General features: G+C 41.7%; 2 protein-coding genes across 2 annotated transcripts; both read left to right on the forward strand.

Moving 5' to 3' along the window:
- Window positions 1-6388: 6388 nt before the first annotated feature.
- On the forward strand, window positions 6389-9097 carry LOC121399854 (protein kinase C delta type-like). Its single transcript, XM_041581696.1, has 5 exons — window positions 6389-6550; window positions 6902-7069; window positions 7325-7416; window positions 8272-8334; window positions 8930-9097. The coding sequence occupies exons 1-5, from the start codon at window positions 6395-6397 to the stop codon at window positions 9084-9086; spliced, it is 636 nt and encodes a 211-aa protein (XP_041437630.1). The 5' UTR covers window positions 6389-6394; the 3' UTR covers window positions 9087-9097.
- Window positions 9098-9532: 435 nt separating this feature from the next.
- On the forward strand, window positions 9533-12084 carry LOC121399855 (protein kinase C delta type-like). Its single transcript, XM_041581697.1, has 4 exons — window positions 9533-9834; window positions 10735-10863; window positions 11457-11773; window positions 11977-12084. The coding sequence occupies exons 1-3, from the start codon at window positions 9700-9702 to the stop codon at window positions 11571-11573; spliced, it is 381 nt and encodes a 126-aa protein (XP_041437631.1). The 5' UTR covers window positions 9533-9699; the 3' UTR covers window positions 11574-11773; window positions 11977-12084.
- The last annotated feature ends 6441 nt before the right edge of the window (window positions 12085-18525 follow it).

An 18525-nucleotide genomic window follows, 5' to 3' on the forward strand; every position in this document is an offset into this window, starting at 1 on the left:
GGGCAGGTGTGGGCAATTCCTTCGTTATTTCAGTATCAATAAGGGTAGGACTACACAGCGTTTTCTGTGTGATCCGACGCACTACGCAAAAACGCAGGCATCAATGGAAGTAAGGTAAGATATACAAATGTCGGATGAAGTCGCAGCGTTGATCCAACGAGACACGACTGTCGAATGCAGAGGCAGCGTCTGCATCCGACAGTCATGTCGCTCAGATCAACACTGCTACACCATCAGACAATGCATTCACTTACCTTATTTCCAACGCATCCGATTTGACGCCTGCATTTTTGTTCAGTGCGTTGGATCACACAGAAAACGCCCGTGTAGTCCTACCCTTAAGCAGATAAAAGCCCTGGAGTTGATTTGAAAAGAACCAAAATTAGAAAAAAAGGTCTCTGCATCATTCTAAAAGTTAATTTGCAGGAGAACAACCCCTTTAACACTTAGCCTTTACTTGGCAAAAGTGGTTAAACGTACGCAGAAGTCTTTGGGTCACATGCGCACTCACATTTTGGGACGGGATAAGCAGCTACTATAATCAGTGTCCCTATTCATCGTTACATAGGTGCAGAACGAGGACAAAACCTGTGCTGGCAGGAGGGTTTCACTTTACAGGTCATATTAAAGTACAAAATAAAGTAACAAACTGCCCTTTAAAAGGAGAACTAAATCTTAACTAAAGAAGTGGGCTAGACATTTTATACATTATGTTTTGGACTTCTGTACCGGCCCAAGGCAACCACAGCCCTTTAGGGTAAGGTCACACCTGGAGATTCGGGGAGATGCTCTACTTGTCACAGCCCATGGGGCCCATAGTAGTTGGACTTGGCCGACAGTAGAGATCCACAGGAAAGCTGGCCTTTGAGTGCCATCGTCCCCTCGTAGAGGTGCCTCTTGGTGGGGTTGGGGTGCTGTAGTTCTGTACAAGCTCTTTTGGCTTTAGAGCTCTCCTCCAGGGCCTGGGAACAGTCATCTGTCAGCCACACTACACAGACTGGAGGAGAGTGGGATGGGCAGTACACCCTGACATCCAGATACTTCTCAACGACACTCCTGGCCGCCCTCCTTAAACACACCTTACCTTTCTTAAGCGACTCTCCAGGGGAAACGCATCTTCAGATATAGCGAAAGGAGTAAGGGATGGGGCTGTAAAAGGGCGCTCCAAACACCAGAAACAAAGGCCGGCCCGGGGCAGTGTGGGCAGAGACAAAGTGGAGGGGGATGTAGAAGTAGCTGCTCTGCTGCCCTCACGGCCTCCTCCAGTCTTGAAGGATGGGCACAAGACCCCCAAGGGCTGGCGACGTGCAATGAACGGGCGGCACAAACCGGAAGCTTAGAGCATATTCACCCTCCTCACAAGGGAAAAGTCGCCCGGCCCGAGCATTCTTGTGAGAGTTTCATACACCCCGCTGCACTGACATACACTTGTCTGAAGGGCAGAGCGAGGCCTCCTGCTGCCGCCGGCCTGGCAATGGAAAAAGTGCACATGGCTCTGAAATAACTTCACTGTATGTGCCAGACCCCAGTAGAGTTCCTACATTTTACTTTTATGTGGCGGTGTTTCATAAAAAGGTTAAAAGTGTAGAACAATAGCCCACCAAAATTAACTTGGCAAAAGTGGTTAAACGTGCAGAAGTCTTTGGGTATGCGCAACTCACATTTTTAGCTACTATAATCAGTGACGTTACCACGAGGACAAAAGCTGGTTCACTTTACAGGTCCAATAAAGGCCCTTTAAAAGAGAACAATCCACAGACATTTTATAACCCTTCTGTATCAGTAGGGTAGGTCACACCTGGAGATTCGGGGAGATGCTCTACTTGTCACAGCCCATGGGGCCCATAGTAGTTGGACTTGGCCGACAGTAGAGATCCACAGGAAAGCTGGCCTTTGAGTGCCATCGTCCCCTCGTAGAGGTGCCTCTTGGTGGGGTTGGGGTGCTGTAGTTCTGTACAAGCTCTTTTGGCTTTAGAGCTCTCCTCCAGGGCCTGGGAACAGTCATCTGTCAGCCACACTACACAGACTGGAGGAGAGTGGGATGGGCAGTACACCCTGACATCCAGATACTTCTCAACGACACTCCTGGCCGCCCTCCTTAAACACACCTTACCTTTCTTAAGCGACTCTCCAGGGGAAACGCATCTTCAGATATAGCGAAAGGAGTAAGGGATGGGGCTGTAAAAGGGCGCTCCAAACACCAGAAACAAAGGCCGGCCCGGGGCAGTGTGGGCAGAGACAAAGTGGAGGGGGATGTAGAAGTAGCTGCTCTGCTGCCCTCACGGCCTCCTCCAGTCTTGAAGGATGGGCACAAGACCCCCAAGGGCTGGCGACGTGCAATGAACGGGCGGCACAAACCGGAAGCTTAGAGCATATTCACCCTCCTCACAAGGGAAAAGTCGCCCGGCCCGAGCATTCTTGTGAGAGTTTCATACACCCCGCTGCACTGACATACACTTGTCTGAAGGGCAGAGCGAGGCCTCCTGCTGCCGCCGGCCTGGCAATGGAAAAAGTGCACATGGCTCTGAAATAACTTCACTGTATGTGCCAGACCCCAGTAGAGTTCCTACATTTTACTTTTATGTGGCGGTGTTTCATAAAAAGGTTAAGGGCTTGCAAAAGTAAATGTTTAGTGAAACACGTATCATCAATGCCTCCCTCCCAACAGTTTGGAAATAGAAAGAGGGACACAAAGATTGGTTGCAGTGAATGTTTGACCACGCCCATTTTGTGGCCACATCCCTGAATTACCATGTTCATTTTACAAATTATGGCAGGTTATGAAAGTTTGAACACATTTCTGTGGTTGCTAATGAAGGTGAATTGCCCTTTAAGCTGCAAGTCACAGTTTCCGCAAGAGACCTGCTTATCTTAAATTGTTACAATTGCTTATTTGCTTATCTAAAATTGTTACAAAAGTATTCAAGTGCACCTGCCACGTTTTCTGGGCTCACTGCCAAAATCCAATTAGATTTCAGAAACTTTGTTTCTGTCTGTCTATTCAGTGCAAGAGATCAAAGAGAAAATCAGGACATTTCAGTAACAATTTGGGATTGTGAGTTGAGCTGTCAAAATCAGGACTGTCCCACCAAAAAATGGGACAGTTGTGAGTTATGGTAGGGGGTCTTCCCAGTACCCACAAGTGAATGTGATAGGTGCTGGGCACTCCTGAGTGTGGCTATGAGCAGCCGGGTATAGACGTGTGTAGGCCATGGATAGGATAGTTTGGTTAGCTAGAGGGAAGAATGAGTTCCTGGGGAGGTTGGTCCCCTTTTTTTACCCTTGAACCGCATTCAAATATAAAATAACCTGCATTAAGGCCCCTATGAACAAGATAAGATGCAAATATGGATGCAAATCGCCCTGTAATTTTGCGGGAATGTATAACATGCAGCAGTGCAACCAGCATCAGAATTTAATAGTCAGCCATGTAGCATCAGCTTATATTACAGGCCATCCTCATTCTCTGCTGGATAATTTGTGACGACCCCTAAATTTAGCTTCTCAACAGCTGCTCAGAGCCCACTGAGCATGTGAGTGTCACAGACACTTTCCAAGATGGTGACCCCCTGTGACAAGTCTGAATCCCTTGATTATTGCTGCTATTGAGATGCTGAAACTTTAGACTAGTGCAATAAGTTCAGTATATAAAATAAGGCATTTTCAGCCATATAAATTTTAATGGTTTACTTCTTCTTTAAAGTCGCTGACTAACTGAGAGTGATAGAGCTAAAAAGCAGGAGGTAGTGTTCTGTTCTGTTAAGACATCCGGTCACTCCAGCCTTCATAGATTACATTTTTGGCTAACTAACTGTATTAGAAGCATTGTTTATTTTGCACAGTCTATTTACCCAGTTTTCATTTTTACACTGAACTGTTCCTTTGAAGCTGTTACAAAGAAAATGGAAATAAAATAAATCCTTTTAATATTTTGTTTGTAATTATCCTTTGTATCATAGCAAAGGAAATGTTAAAAGAATCAACTGTAATAAAGTAATTTTAATATACATTGTGGGTCCGCTGCTTTGTTTTGTTACTACAAAATCACAATGACAAAAGTGCTAACTGGCAATACCTATGAGAAGCTGTGACAGGTGGATAGGTACCTCAAATGCATTAGGGCAAAAGCCAAACATTTTTGTGCATAACCACATTACACACACATATGTTCAATATTTTTATTTTTCCTAAGTGGCAAGAACTCCAAACAGTTAAAGTATAAGATAATTTATTACATGGTGCAGATAGTCCCCCCTTTTTTCAGGGGAAACGTCATGATATAGCCCCAAATATTCAGCATGTTTTCTTTGTACTTTAGTACTGCGTGGTTTGGTACAACAGCAACAAAGCCAATAGAAGAAATTTGGAAGGACGTATAGATAGGTGTATTGACATGGGAACGGCTCATTACAAAAGCTGCATTTCTCAAATTAGTGATGTCACTGAATGAGATGTGTTTAACACATATCGTGATCTGCATTATCAAACTTACCCTGTGTTTATTTAAAGGACAAGAAAAATAGGCAAATGCAAATGTTAGGAAGCCCCCCTAGTGAATTAAATCTGAAATTCTCAGATTCTTCACCATCATTGAATGGTAACCAAGACAACTGCTATGTAAGGTATGGGACCTGTTACTGAGAATGATTGGGACCTGGGGTTTTCCGGATAACAAATCTTTATTCTGAACTTGATAACTCCCAATCAACTTAAAACATTTGCTCTTAGTGAAGTTTTCCTTCTCTGTAGTGCCATAGCAATGTACTCAGCTCTCTAGTGCTCGCATGTCACTCCATGTTGCCTGCTCATGACACTGCTGGTGGTCACATGACTCACCTAGTTCAGTTACCTGTTCAGTTGGTTCAGGCCAACTGCCTTTTGGACAGTGAGGAGAAAAGACATGGAGTGAGAGTGGTGATAGATAAAAGTGGATAAATTGAGATAGAGCTTAAATAACATTAAAAAAAACAGTATAGGAGGAGAGATTAATATGGAGGTGACGAAGAAGAGGAGTCGGAATTCAGAGGAGGAAGGACAAGGCAAGAAAAGGAGATGGAGTGATGGAGATTTAGAAGAGAAGAAGAAAAGCCTGGTGAAAAAGAAAACCAGTGAAGATGGGGGCAGTAAAAGGAGAAGGAGAGAAAGAGAGCTGGAAGAGAAGAAGAAAAGCCCCAAAGAAAGGAAGACCAGTGGAGATAGGAGCAATAGCAGAAGAGGTGATGGTGATTTAGAAGACAAGAAGAAAAGCCTGGTGAAAAAGAAGACCAGTGAAGATGGGGGCAGGAGAAGGAGTGAAGGACAGATAGAAGAGAGGAAAAGCCCCATACAAAGGAAGAACTGTGGAGATTGGAGCAATAATAGAAGGAGTGAAGGTGAGTTAGAAGATCAGAAGAAAAGTCAAATGAAAAAGATCAGTGTAGATGGGGGCAGTAAAAGGAGAAGGAGTGAAGGACAGGTAAAAGAAAAGGAGAAAAGCCCCATGGAAAGGAAGACCAGTGAAGATGGGAGAAATAAAAGGAGAAGGAGTGGAGATGATTTAGAAGAAAAGAAGAAACACCCCATGGAAAAGAAGACCCGCCAAGATGGGAGCAATAAAAGCAGAAGGAGTGAATTAAAATACATGGAGAAAAGCCCCATAGAGAAGAGTGAAAAGTTACAGTTAGAAGAAAAGAAAAGTCAGTTGGAAAAGACCAGTGAAGGAGTGAATAAGGATCAAAAATCAAGAAGTCCAGAGGATCCCTTAGAAGGTAAGAAAACACAGTTGCAGCTTTTGTGCTTAATCTCTCCCCTAACTTTCTAATAAGAAGTGGCCCCATAGGATTTATCTGCCCTAACTTGCTGGGATGTCTTTTTATCAGGATTTCTGTAATTAATATGTTTACCTGATGTTTGTAGCTTGCTGATTTACCCAAGGTCTTGTTCTTATTAAAAATTACCCATATTTTTATTCATTCTTCTTTTTTTAATCTTGGTATGAAACTAGGGCTGGTTTACTATAAGGGAAAATAAAAATCACCAGTGACGTTGTCAGTATCAACCAATCAGGGCTGGTTTTCTATAGTATAGGAAATAAGTAATATCAGTGATGATGCCAATGTCAACCAATCAGAACTGCTTTCATCTTCTACCTTGTATGTAACTGTTCAAATCTAATTACTGATTGATTCTGATGAACATCACTATCACTAAGGGTCTGCTGTGTCAATATGTCAGAAACCCAGGCTTCCAGCATTTCTCAATATATAATCAAGGGTTTAAGTTTTCTGGGAGATGTATTCATGGGGGCATCTGGGGGAGGCACATAGGTGTAGGTGTCCCCTCTCCAGTCCCCTTGTGCTGCCTCATATTAAGGAGCCCTGCCTTGTGCTTGCTGATGGGTTTATTAATATTTGCTATGTACAGGTTATTTGTAATACAAGGTACTAATGGAGTTTTTTTCCTAGGTGGAAGCGCAGCGAAGAAACTCTGTGTGGATATCAGCAGACCTGTCCCCCTGGATATTAAGAACTACAGGTTTTATTCAGAGCTGGGAAAAGGAGGCTTTGGCCGGGTAAGTGAAAGGCTTCCCAGGAATGATTTCTCTTGGTATAAATCATAGGGAAGCAGAAAACATGGGCGAGAATAAAGTAGATTAGTATTATTACTCACTGTTTTGTAAATACAGTTCTTAGAATATCATTATAAAGTGGTGATATAGAATGGGACATTTATGTTGGAGAGGGAATCACTGGAAGATAATGTTTCTAATTAATTGGGGAGACTAAACCTCCCGAAATCTTCATTATTCTCCACCTATGGTGTAAAGTGAAAACAGATAACTTTTTCATTTTAGCCTCTCAGTGTTTAGCGTTTATCTTTACCAAACACCATGTCATATCTAATATTTGCCCTTCGTTATTAGGTGATGTTGGCTTCGTTTACACCAAAGAAGCAACTGGTAGCAGTTAAGATCATGCAGAAAAGTCCAGACAAGAACAACTTCAACATCATGATGAAGGAGGCCCGAGTGCTGTCGGTCGCTAGAGGAAGCACATTTTTATGTCATTCCTACGCAGCTTTTCAATCAGAGGTAAATACTGCTATTAATTGCATATCATCTCTTTAAAGGGAATCTAGCATTTAAATGAACTTTTAGCATGATTAGACCAGTGTTAGGCAAACTATGCGGTGGGGTCTCATTTGCTCCTCATACATGGCTGTTTCTATATCTCCATGGAGCGCCAAGATGTTGCTTTCCACTTATTCACATTACCACTTCTTTTCAGACAGCTTTAAAGTTTTAGGATGGGTTAGGTCTCACCTTCTTCTATTCTCTCTTTAACAGCTGGAATCCTTCTTCGTCCTGGAGTATGCCAGCGGGAAATCTTTAATGCAAATGATTCTTCGCAAAGGAAATCTGCCAATGGCAAGAATCATGTAAGTGACATTAGGACCCATTTACAGTACATGGGATAGGGAGCAAACTGGAAAGAATAAGTGCAGCCCACCATGTTTTTCATACTTTGCTCACTGCCTACCTCTTAGTCCTTAATAGGTCTTTGTTCTCCACAATGGCAGCAATGTATTACTGAGAGACAAGCTTGAGTAGCAGTGTCCCCTTTCCTGCACCCTAACTTGTGTTTCATTCAGGTGCTCTAGTTAAGTGGGTGCAAGATGCGGCCTGGCCCTGTACCCTTGCCATAGATAAGTACAGGGCTGCTTTGTACCTGAATTATATTAATTGTTATTACAGAGAAATTGGGGTACATATTCCAAAGGTCCATGTAGTACTTATTTGTCTGTTTAAGCTGCCCACTTAATGAATTTTGTTCTGCTGCATATTGTCAGGCCCAGACTGGCAATCTTGAGATTCTGACCAATGGCAAAGGAGTTGCTAAAAGATGCCATAGACTTACAATATCACCCCTCCCAGCGCCCCAACCAATGGCCCATTTTTCATTTCTTTGGTTTAACCTTATTAATAAGAACATGAAAAGTTTTTAAGGAATTGTAGCTGGATCACTTTAATGGATTTTCTCTGGGACAGTGTTACTAGAGCTCTTTTATAAGTGGAAAACGCTGGGCACTTGAATGGGCGGAATTTGTTCCCATAACAAGTTACATATGTAGCATGTTTGCCTGTGCTGTCAGTAAGACGTGTTCTGCACCCTTTTGTATGTTACACTTAGATATTTGCATCAGATGCAAGCACAGAGAACACTGCGAGGCAACTCTATAGTTAACTGTAACAAATCCTATGTAATGAATGTGATGATTTTCTTTTTGTAAAAGGTTCTACACAGCGGAGATGGTGGTTGCCCTCCAGTTCCTGCACTCTAAGGGCATCATTCATCGGTGAGTAAATTCTCAGTATATTGTGTTGTCTCTATGTGCTTTCTGACACATAGATTCACTGAGTGATGATGGACTGTCACCACTACATGTGCTGTAGGCAAGCATTTCCCATAGTAGCTACTCATCTCTCCCAACTCCTTTTTAAATTTGTCAATACAAGAAAGCACTTACACAGTCAGACTGCAGGGTGCTGTTAGAAGTCATGGGACCCCCATACTACATAGAACTCCCCCATACAACTCCAGGTTTTTATCCCACTGACAGGTTGGCCCCTCACCCCTGTGGGAGGTGGGCAAATCCAACAAAAAAAGACAATGCCCTAATTAAAAGAATGTAGAATATGTTATAGAACACACACTCCGTTCTGCTCAAACACGTCAACATCCCCACCCAAATGCTACTAATTACCTCTGCAGGTCCAGTATCTTTTTTACTCTATGAATTGTACCTTCATATTTCCTTGGGTTCTCTGTTACTATGGGCCCCCTTGCAGGATCCCCACTCTGATGGTAGTCACCTTATTGGGGCAGTGGAGGGCAATTTTGGTCCCGAGAACTGTTACCTATTTAAATTGCTCCTAATTCTTATCCTACAGTGACCTGAAACCTGACAACGTGTTGGTGGACAGATACGGCCATATCAAGATCTGCGACTTTGGCCTCGCCGCAGAGAACATCTTCGACCAGACAAGAACCAACGGAGTAATAGGAACCCCTGGATACCGCGCACCAGAGGTGACAACAAACATTTAAAATACAAACATATTCACCTTTAAATTAACCTTTAGTCTCATGCAGAGAGTGATATTCGGAGACAATTTGCAATTGGTCTTCATTTTGAATGATTTAGCTTTTTTTCTGCTTCTCTCTATTTGGAGTTCCAGCAACTATCCGGTTGCTAGGGCTCAATTTAACTTAGCTACCAGGTGCTGAATTGAATGAGAGACTGGGAAATGAAAATGAATGGGCCTGAATATAAAGATAAAGGCAAATAATTGACTATAAAAAGATAAAAAACAAAGACCAATGCAAAGGTTGCTAAGAATGGGACGTTTTATTACATACTAATAGCTGACCTGAAGGTGAAAAACAACCCATTTAAATGAGAACAGCATCTCTGATAATACCACACCTATTAGATCTTTGCTCATTTAATATTAATATTATTAATATATTAATTAATAGTAATACAGAAGTTAAATGTAATCCATCTGCAATTTAATATGGAAATAACATGTTATTTTATGTTCTGCAAGTAGCCTATCAAGTTCATGACTCATGTTTTCTCTGTAATCATTTTATTTCATAGGTTCTCTCAAAGGCAGAGTATAACGCAGGCGTGGATTGGTGGTCTTTTGGGATTACCATGTACCAAATGGCCACGGGCAGCTTGCCATTTTCACCATCAGGCAGTATTTTAAGGCAATTCTTTGCAATAAAGAAGAATACGCCATATTACCCATATTATATGAGCAAGGAAATGCTGGACCTCCTGCCGAAGGTAAATATCCAGAGCCAGATTTACATAGCAGACGCCCCTAGGCCCACTGTTGTTCATCGCCCCCATCCCCTCCCTTTAATTTGCTCAAATTTTCATCCTTCATCATCATCTTTTTCACCAGAGAAATGGGGATTGGCGCACAGGAAATTAAAAAAACTATCGTATTTCATGTGCATCCTCAGTGTTTCTGAACCAATGTGGTTGGGCAGCATGCCGCCCCCTAAAATCCTGCCACCCTAGGCCCGGCCTTGGTGGCCTGTAAATATCACCCAAAGTAGAATTACAGATTAATTAGTATAATATATATTAAAGGAGAAGGAAACCCCCTGGGCGCAAAATCCCCCCCCCTCCCCTGTGTTGCCCCCCCTCCCTCCTCCACCCTGGCCTACCTGTCCCCCCGGGCAAATGCCCCTAACTTGCTACTCACCGTCTGTGCAGGTCCTGTCCACGAAGTTCACAGGCGCCATCTTCTCCCAAGCGGTCTTCTTCCTGGATTAATCGGCATCTTCTGGCCCATGCACAGTAGGAGCATTTACCGGTACGGATCTACTGCGCATGCGCCGAATGTCAACTTTGTGACTTTTGGTGCATGCGCAGTAGATCCGTACCGGTAAATGCTCCTACTGCGCATGCGCCAAAAACACCGAAAAGCAGGAAGAAGACCGCTTGGGAGAAGATGGCGCCTGTGAGCTCCGTGGACAGGACTTGCGCAGTGGGGTGAGTAACAAGTTAGGGGCATTTGCCCGGCGGGACAGGTAGGCCAGGGGGGGAGAAGGGAGGGGGAAACACAGGGGAGGGGGGAGGGATTTTGGGCCCAGGGAATTTCCTTCTCCTTTAATGCTAGGAGGTACATGACACAGCACCTGCAATATTGGAATTCATGTTCATGTTTCTTTTTAGCTTTTGGAGATGGACGAGAATCAGCGGATCGGTGTCAACGGAAACATCAGGGAGCACGCTTTCTACAGCACAGTGAAGTGGGAAGAGCTGGAGAACCGGAGAGTGAAGACCCCTTTCCAGCCAGGAATGGTAAATACATGTGCTATATATGATACATCCACCCACTCTCACACTGCAGAAAAACTGCTGCTCTTTTTTACTCATCCACCACTTGGTAGGCCAGAGGTCTTTGGAGCTTTTGGGTTAAGGCTCCCACCATTGGGTTGGGCTTCACTTAGATATGAAAACATGTTGCTAACAGTAACTTTCTCAAAGTTCTAGAAGTATCCAATAAAACGCAATTCACCTTCAGACTTCACCCAACCTGGACTTCAGTTTGGTCTGCACTGTGGCTACTACTGTAACAAGGACAGATAATCATTTGTCTATAGTGAGATTAATGGGTCCCTTATTCATTTATTGACTGTTATCTTTTCAATAGCTCATTCCTTGGCCTTCAGAAACTTTTTGTAATTTTATTTGCAAAATAAAGTCATTGGGTTTTGGTGGATACTGATAGTCTGATATAATCTTTTTACTTTCACCCCGCTTCTTATTTTTCTGGGCATTAATATCTGAATCCAGTAATCACTTTTTACAGATAATTAAAGCCACATATTAAGTTACGACTTATCTTGAGTGAAATAAAGTATGTAAGAAGCACCTTGTTTCCTTTCATATAGCCATCAGCAGATGACTTCACTGAAATCCCGCTGTCATTCTCCTCTCAAATTCGGAACGAGGAAACCAACTTGGCAGATTTCTCCCACGTGGATCCCAGCTGGAGTTGGCAGGAGTAAGGCATTGGTTCTAATATGGGAAACCATCAATACTGCCTGGACATAGCAACAACCTGGGCCAATTGACATCATACCCTCTATGGCAAGCTGCACCTCTCAACAACTCATCCACCTGCGTCTGCCATCAATGTCGCCACCACACGGGATCCCTGGCTTTGACTTGGAGAAGAGAAAAAGAAAGAACGGAAGAGTTAACCATCGTGAGTATAAATGTTAGATGAAATGAGACAGTGTAGAGTATGCTGGTTTTAGGTCTTTAAATAACATGTTATACAATAGTTTATGGACAGGATAATAGATATTATATAACTATTGACAAGCATCTAGAATAAGGTAGAAAAGAAAACATATGCTCCTAATAGAAATTTTTCTTAAAAATACATATATAATCATTTTCTTTTAGGGAAGGAAGGGCGGGTTGTTATAACTCAGCAGCCGCTGAGCTCCCTAATGGTAAGTAGTGGTAAGTATACCCCCTGGACACCTGATTATATAGGGGTTTATTGTTATCACCTTACCATTGTATATATATATGTGTGTATGTGTGTGTGTGAAAGGGAGAGTGTATGTGAGGGAGTGTGTGTGTGTGTGTGTGTGTGTGTGTGTGTGAGAGAGAGTGTGTGAGAGAGAGAGAGTGTGTGAGAGAGAGAGTGTGTGTGAGAGAGAGAGTGTGTGTGTGAGAGAGAGAGTGTGTGTGAGAGAGAGAGAGTGTGTTAGAGTGAGTGTGCGTGTGTATGTGTTAGAGTGAGTGTGTGTATGTGTTAGAGTGAGTGTGTGTGAGTGAGTGTGCATGTGTATGTGTTAGAGTGAGTGTGTGTGTGTGTGTGTGTCTGTGTGTGTGTGTGAGAGAGAGAGAGAGAGAGAGAGAGAGACAGAGTGTGTGTGTGTGTGAGAGTGAGTGTGTGTGTGTCTGTGTGTGTGAGAGAGAGAGAGAGAGAGAGAGAGAGAGAGAGTGTATGTGTGTGTGCATCAGTTGAATTAGCTATTTGCAATGCTCACCCATTCCTTGAACAGGAGAACACGGAGTTGAATTCCCTTTTGGAATCCGCAGGCATTTCTGTATTGGAAATGACCTGTTCTCCCTTTCAAGGAATCAGTCACTAGTATCAGGTTATTTTTATAACCTGGTACTTCATTAATGGCATGCCAATACGGGAGCAATAGAATTGAACCCGTACACTCCCTATGTGGCATTGTATTTCCTTTACAAGGCTACTGTCGATCCAGGGACATGTCCGATTGCCATTTTGGAGTCAGGAAGGAATTTTTTTCCCCTTCTGAGGCAGATTGGAGACCGCCTCAGAAGGGGGTTTTTTGCCTTCCTCTGGATCATATAATTTATTTAATTGCAAATAATTGGCCATTAAAATAACCAAAATACAACCCCCCCCAAAACAGAAAAGGCATGCCAAAAACTAAATTAAATAGGGATGTCCCAGTTTGACTTTTATAAACCAGTAGTTAGAGGGGAGCAGGGTTCTTGGAGAGGCTACTAAAAGAAGAACGTATTTATTATTATATACTGTAGCACACTTCCTTTTGGGGTTATGTTAAGCCTCCCTTTATCTCCTTTATTATCAACACCATCTATGTACAGGAGAAGACGAAAGGATGAAAAATCAACTGCAGTCAAGAACAGCAATAATTATAGCATGTGTGATATTCTGGAATGTGTAGGAATGTTGTATGGTTGTGTGAGATATGTGTGTGTGAATTTCAATATTGGCTCTGTAACAACTAGTCCAAAATACCTGGGTCCATATTTAGAATAAATTGCAGGTCAGCTCAAGGATGGGGGGAAAGGTTCATAAACAGACTGGGCAGAGGTGTATGACCCAAAATGCCAACTAGGAACAAACGTATTCTTACCATAGTCATATGTGGTCAGCTAAATAGCTAAATAGGTCCATCATGATTCCTGTATCAGTACTGTGTATATATCATCTAAAACTAAAAATCTAATCTTTAAACAAAATCTAAATATGTTTGAGTAAAAGTCAATGGTTTGTGTGTGTGACTAGTCAGATACCACTCAGTATTTGCTGAAGAGGAAAGGTCCCATGACAGTTTATGTCACTCCATGCAGGACCAGAGAGGAAACTATTGCAGCAAGTGATAGGGTGAGCCATTTGCTGCAATAGATGTGTGAATGGACAGTAACAAGAGTTGAAGCCTTGACGTGGCGTTACTGCTCACATGGGTAACCATGTGCTAATTCAACCACTTGTGAGACTTGATTCTAACATGTTATTATTTATATTATACAAAGTGCCTTCACCTCCTACTACTTAATATTTTGTAGCACTGACTTTTGTAGCAACAACATCTTTAAGTATTAGTATTGGGGTAAGTATATTCCAGCTTTGTGCAGTGTTCATGAGTCATTCTGATCTATTCTTTTCAGTATTTATGGTGGAAGGAATATATATATATATATATATATATATATATATATCTTCCAAATGAGTATCCACACTCCAAAATCAATCTTGAAACAAGCTGGGGTGCACGGTAAGTCTTGTATACACCAATATTTCATAGACCAGCACTCCCTTTGATGTGAAACAGAAAATCATTTATTGCATCTTTTCTCCAACGTTTCGGTCCCTTTTGGGACCTTTTTCAAGGATGATACCTATATCATCCTTGAAAAAGGTCCCAAAAGGGACCGAAACGTTGGAGAAAAGATGCAATAAATGATTTTCTGTTTCACATCAAAGGGAGTGCTGGTCTATGAAATATTGGTGTGTATATATATATATATATATATATATATATATATATATATATATATATATATATATATATACACATACATAGTCCATGAATGTTCAGCACACCTTGACAAAAGTAATGACCCAGGTGCTACTCTCATTAGCAGTATACAAAAAACAAAAAAGTGAGGTGCACACCAGGAACGTTTTTTAGATGGTTAAAAAAGTTAAATTTAATTTATTTAATGCATTTAAAAAGGTCAGACCTTTTTAAATGCATTAAATAAATAAAATTTAACTTTTTTAACCATCTAAAAAACGTTCCTGGTGTGCACCTCACTTTTTTGTTTTATATATATATATATATATATATATATATATATATATATATATATATATATATATATAAATAAAAGGAAAAATTTTATTAATTCAACGTTTCGGCAACCACACGTGTGCCGTCTTCAGGAAGGCACACGTGTGCCGAAACGTTGAATTAATAAAATAACGTTGCCGAAACGTTGAATTAATAAAAATTTTTCCTTTTTTATTTACAAAAGACCTAGGAGTGCGGCTTTTTTTGTATTGATATTCATCTTTCTTTGACCGGCACCCAGGCGGTTGGCCATGCAGATCGTAACCAGAAAGCACTGTGCTTATTGCTGCTCGGAGGCTGCACAACAAGCTCTACCCTTAGGAGGGTGTTTAACTTGAAAACTTGGAACTGTTCAGGGATAAATGTATTGTCCTTTATTGCTGGAGGGCATTGAAGGGAAATCACTGGAATAAAGTTTCTAACCAAAGTGTCACTATAGTGAATATGTTGTGTTGTAGGCGCCTCTGTTCAGCTCTGTCCACTTACCGGTTTCATTTTCATTGCAGTTAAACATTCACATTCATACATGTCCCGGGAGACACTGGCCTTTACAGTTCAGGTATGTAATTGTCCAGGATTTCCACTGATTGTACAGAAATAAATTGCACTTCTTTGCTTCCATGTCGAATGGACTGCTACAGGCAAAAACAAGCCATCAGCACTGCCAGAACTGCAAATGGAACAAACAGATAGAATAAAAATAGTAATGATACAGATTTTCATTCTTTATAGCAGGGGTGTACAAACTACGGCCGCGGGCCAAATGCAGCCCGATATCCATTTGTAATTGGTCCGACTCTGGTGCGTCCCCCCCGCTCCTGTCATGTACCTTATTCAGCGCTACTGTGTCGGCGCATGCGCACGCTCCATTCAGACATCTGTCGGCAGCGGGAGAAGAGGTAAGAATTGGTGCGCTGGGAAGACAGGTATTGCAGCACGGGGACAATTCAGAAGGGAAGTAGTAGGAGGGGGAATGAGTGGTACTTTTTTTTTTAGCACATCTGATCTGAGGCTGAATTTAAAGACATATAAACTACACAAAGATTAGACACACGGACAGACAGTGGGTGACATAACATTGTGACTGCTGCTTTATTGTACTTTTATAAATGTGTTGAAAGATTTCTTTCAATTAAAGATGGTAAGGTGGGAAATGATAATGTGGGACTACTGTGGGGGGGGACCATTCAAGGCACTTGCCTAGGGTGCCAAAATACCTTGGCCTGGCCCTGCCCACATCAGCTCTCCTGCTGAGTTCACAGCAGCCACCTTCTCCTGAGCGCTCTTATTCGTGGATTCAGCGCATGTTTTGTGGCCCATGCGCAGTAGAGGCATTTGCTGGTACAGAGCTATTGCGCATGTGCCTGAAAGTCACAAAGTTTCCAATTTCTTTTTTCCAAGCGCAGTAGCTCCATACCGGCAAATGCCTCTACTGCGCATGTGCCAGAAAATGCTGCTGAATCCAGGAAGAAGAGCGCTCGGGTGAAGATGGCTGGATCAGCAGGAGAGGACCTGCAAGGCAGGTACGTACTTCACCTCGGCTGTTTGCATTTTCCTGCTTTATAGTAACAGCAGGAAATGAGATATTTTTAAAAACAATCAAATAAAAAACATTGGAGACTTACCTAGAAGGTATATGACCAGGTAATTTCAGATGCAAAGCGTTGAAAATTGCTGATCACTTTAAAATATCAATGGAGGCAATTGTGGCTTATCTAGAGGGTATGGATGTTCTCCCCTGGTTTGTATGGGTTTCCTCCTACACGCCAACAACATACAGGCAGGTTAATTGGCTCCTGATAAAACTGATCCTTGTCTGTGTGAATGTAATAGATTAGATTGTGACCTTAGATTGTAAGCTCCGTTGGCGAAGGAACTGATGGGATGATTGTTTTCAACAAAAGCAAATCCTACTATGCAAATAGTGGGCAAACAACTAGATAATCAAGATGTGTTCCAACCCACAGGCAAACATATTGCGCAAAGATTGTAAACTTGCCAAATGAGCAGCTTTTTACATGTATGCTCAGCTTTCAGGCTCTCTGATAAAACTGTACAATACATTGTTTTGTGTGCCATGGCCAGTAAGGGTGATGGTAAATTTGTCACACAGTGAAATCTGCACCACAGGTGACAAATCTCCAGATAATTGCTCATTGTAGTCAATGGGTAGAACAATCACATAATCTTCACACAATAACAGAAAACCGTTTTAGCAGAGGCAATTCCCGTTGACTACAATATAAAGGAATTTTCAGGAGTCGACTGCAGATAGCGCCAGCTCATTAGGGCACCCAAGGCAAACACAGCATCACCCTCCCCGGTCCCCAAATCTCATCGCCCTGACTTTCAGCTCTTCAACTGTCCAACGACTCCCCTTGCCACTTGCTGTCTCTTTCACGGACGCTTTCCCATCAGCAGGGCTGAAGTTAAAGATGAGGAACATTTCTAGGGTCCCAGTGCCCCCCACTTGCCTCTCCTGACTACTCTTATGTCCGGCCCTGGGTAGCACAGATTTCCAGTGGGGGGCCAGTGTCCCCATGTGCCTTCATCCTTAGTGGTTGCGGCACAGGTATGGGATCTGTTAACCAGAAACCCATTATCCAGAAAGCTCTGAATTAAGGAAAGACTAGCTCCCATAGACACCATTATAATCAAATCTAGATTTTAAAAATCGATTTCCTTATTTTCTATAATAATTAAAAAGTACCTTGTACTTGATCTAAACTAAGATATAATTAATCCTTCTTGGAACGGAAGCAGAAGCAACCTATTGGGTTTAATGTTTACATGATTTTCTAGTAGACTTAAAGGTATCAAGATCCAGATTACGGAAAGATCCATTATCCAGCAGGTCCCAAGAATTCTGGATAACAGGTCCAATACCTGTACTGTGCAATTTTGTGGCAGTAGTCAAACAACTACAACCACTGGCCAGCACTATTGAAAATTTGCAGTAAGATGAGTTGAAGATGTAATTACACAAGAGGAGGTATCTCAAGCCATAAAGCTGTTGAAATCAAATACCGCCCCAGGCCTTGACGGTTTAGCTAATATATACTATAAAAATTTGCCACGGAATTGACTCCACATTTGACCTCTATGTTAAATGGTCTTAGGGAAGGACAAAAGCTACACCCTGAATCCTTACAGGCTAAAATAATGGCGATACCTAAGCCTGATACAGATTTATTTGATTGCAAGAACTACAGGTCTTAAATACGGATATCAAAATTCTTGGCAAAATTATAGCTACACGTATTAATACCTTTCTCCCCACAATAATAAACAGATCAGGTAGGTTTTGTCCCCGGTCGTCAAGCTTCTGATGCGACCAGGCGCCTCATTTTACTCTTGCAGCATGCCAAAACTGTAACTATTAAGTCTATGGTCCTTAAATTAGATATTCAAAAGGCTTTTGATTCTCTTTCCTGGGACACATACACAAATATATATATATATATATATATATATATATATATATATATATATATATATATATATATATACACAGTATATATATATTTATTATGTCGGTACAGTGAACGCACTCCTCCCGGATATAATTCTGTCGATGGTGGTGCGTTGGTCAAAGTTTGATAATACAATCCAGTAAATTGACCCGCACTCGTTCATATTAGTGAAATAAATGTGTCTTTATTCACAGGTTCATTTCCTGGAAATGAACCTGTGAATAAAGACACATTTATTTCACTAATATGAACGAGTGCGGGTCCATTTACTGGATTATATATATATATATATATATATATATATATATATATATATATATATATATATATATATATATATATATACACATATATATATACACATATATATATATATATATATATATAAA

Source organism: Xenopus laevis, chromosome 2L (assembly GCF_017654675.1).
Source record: "Xenopus laevis strain J_2021 chromosome 2L, Xenopus_laevis_v10.1, whole genome shotgun sequence".
Classification (NCBI taxonomy): domain Eukaryota; kingdom Metazoa; phylum Chordata; class Amphibia; order Anura; family Pipidae; genus Xenopus; species Xenopus laevis.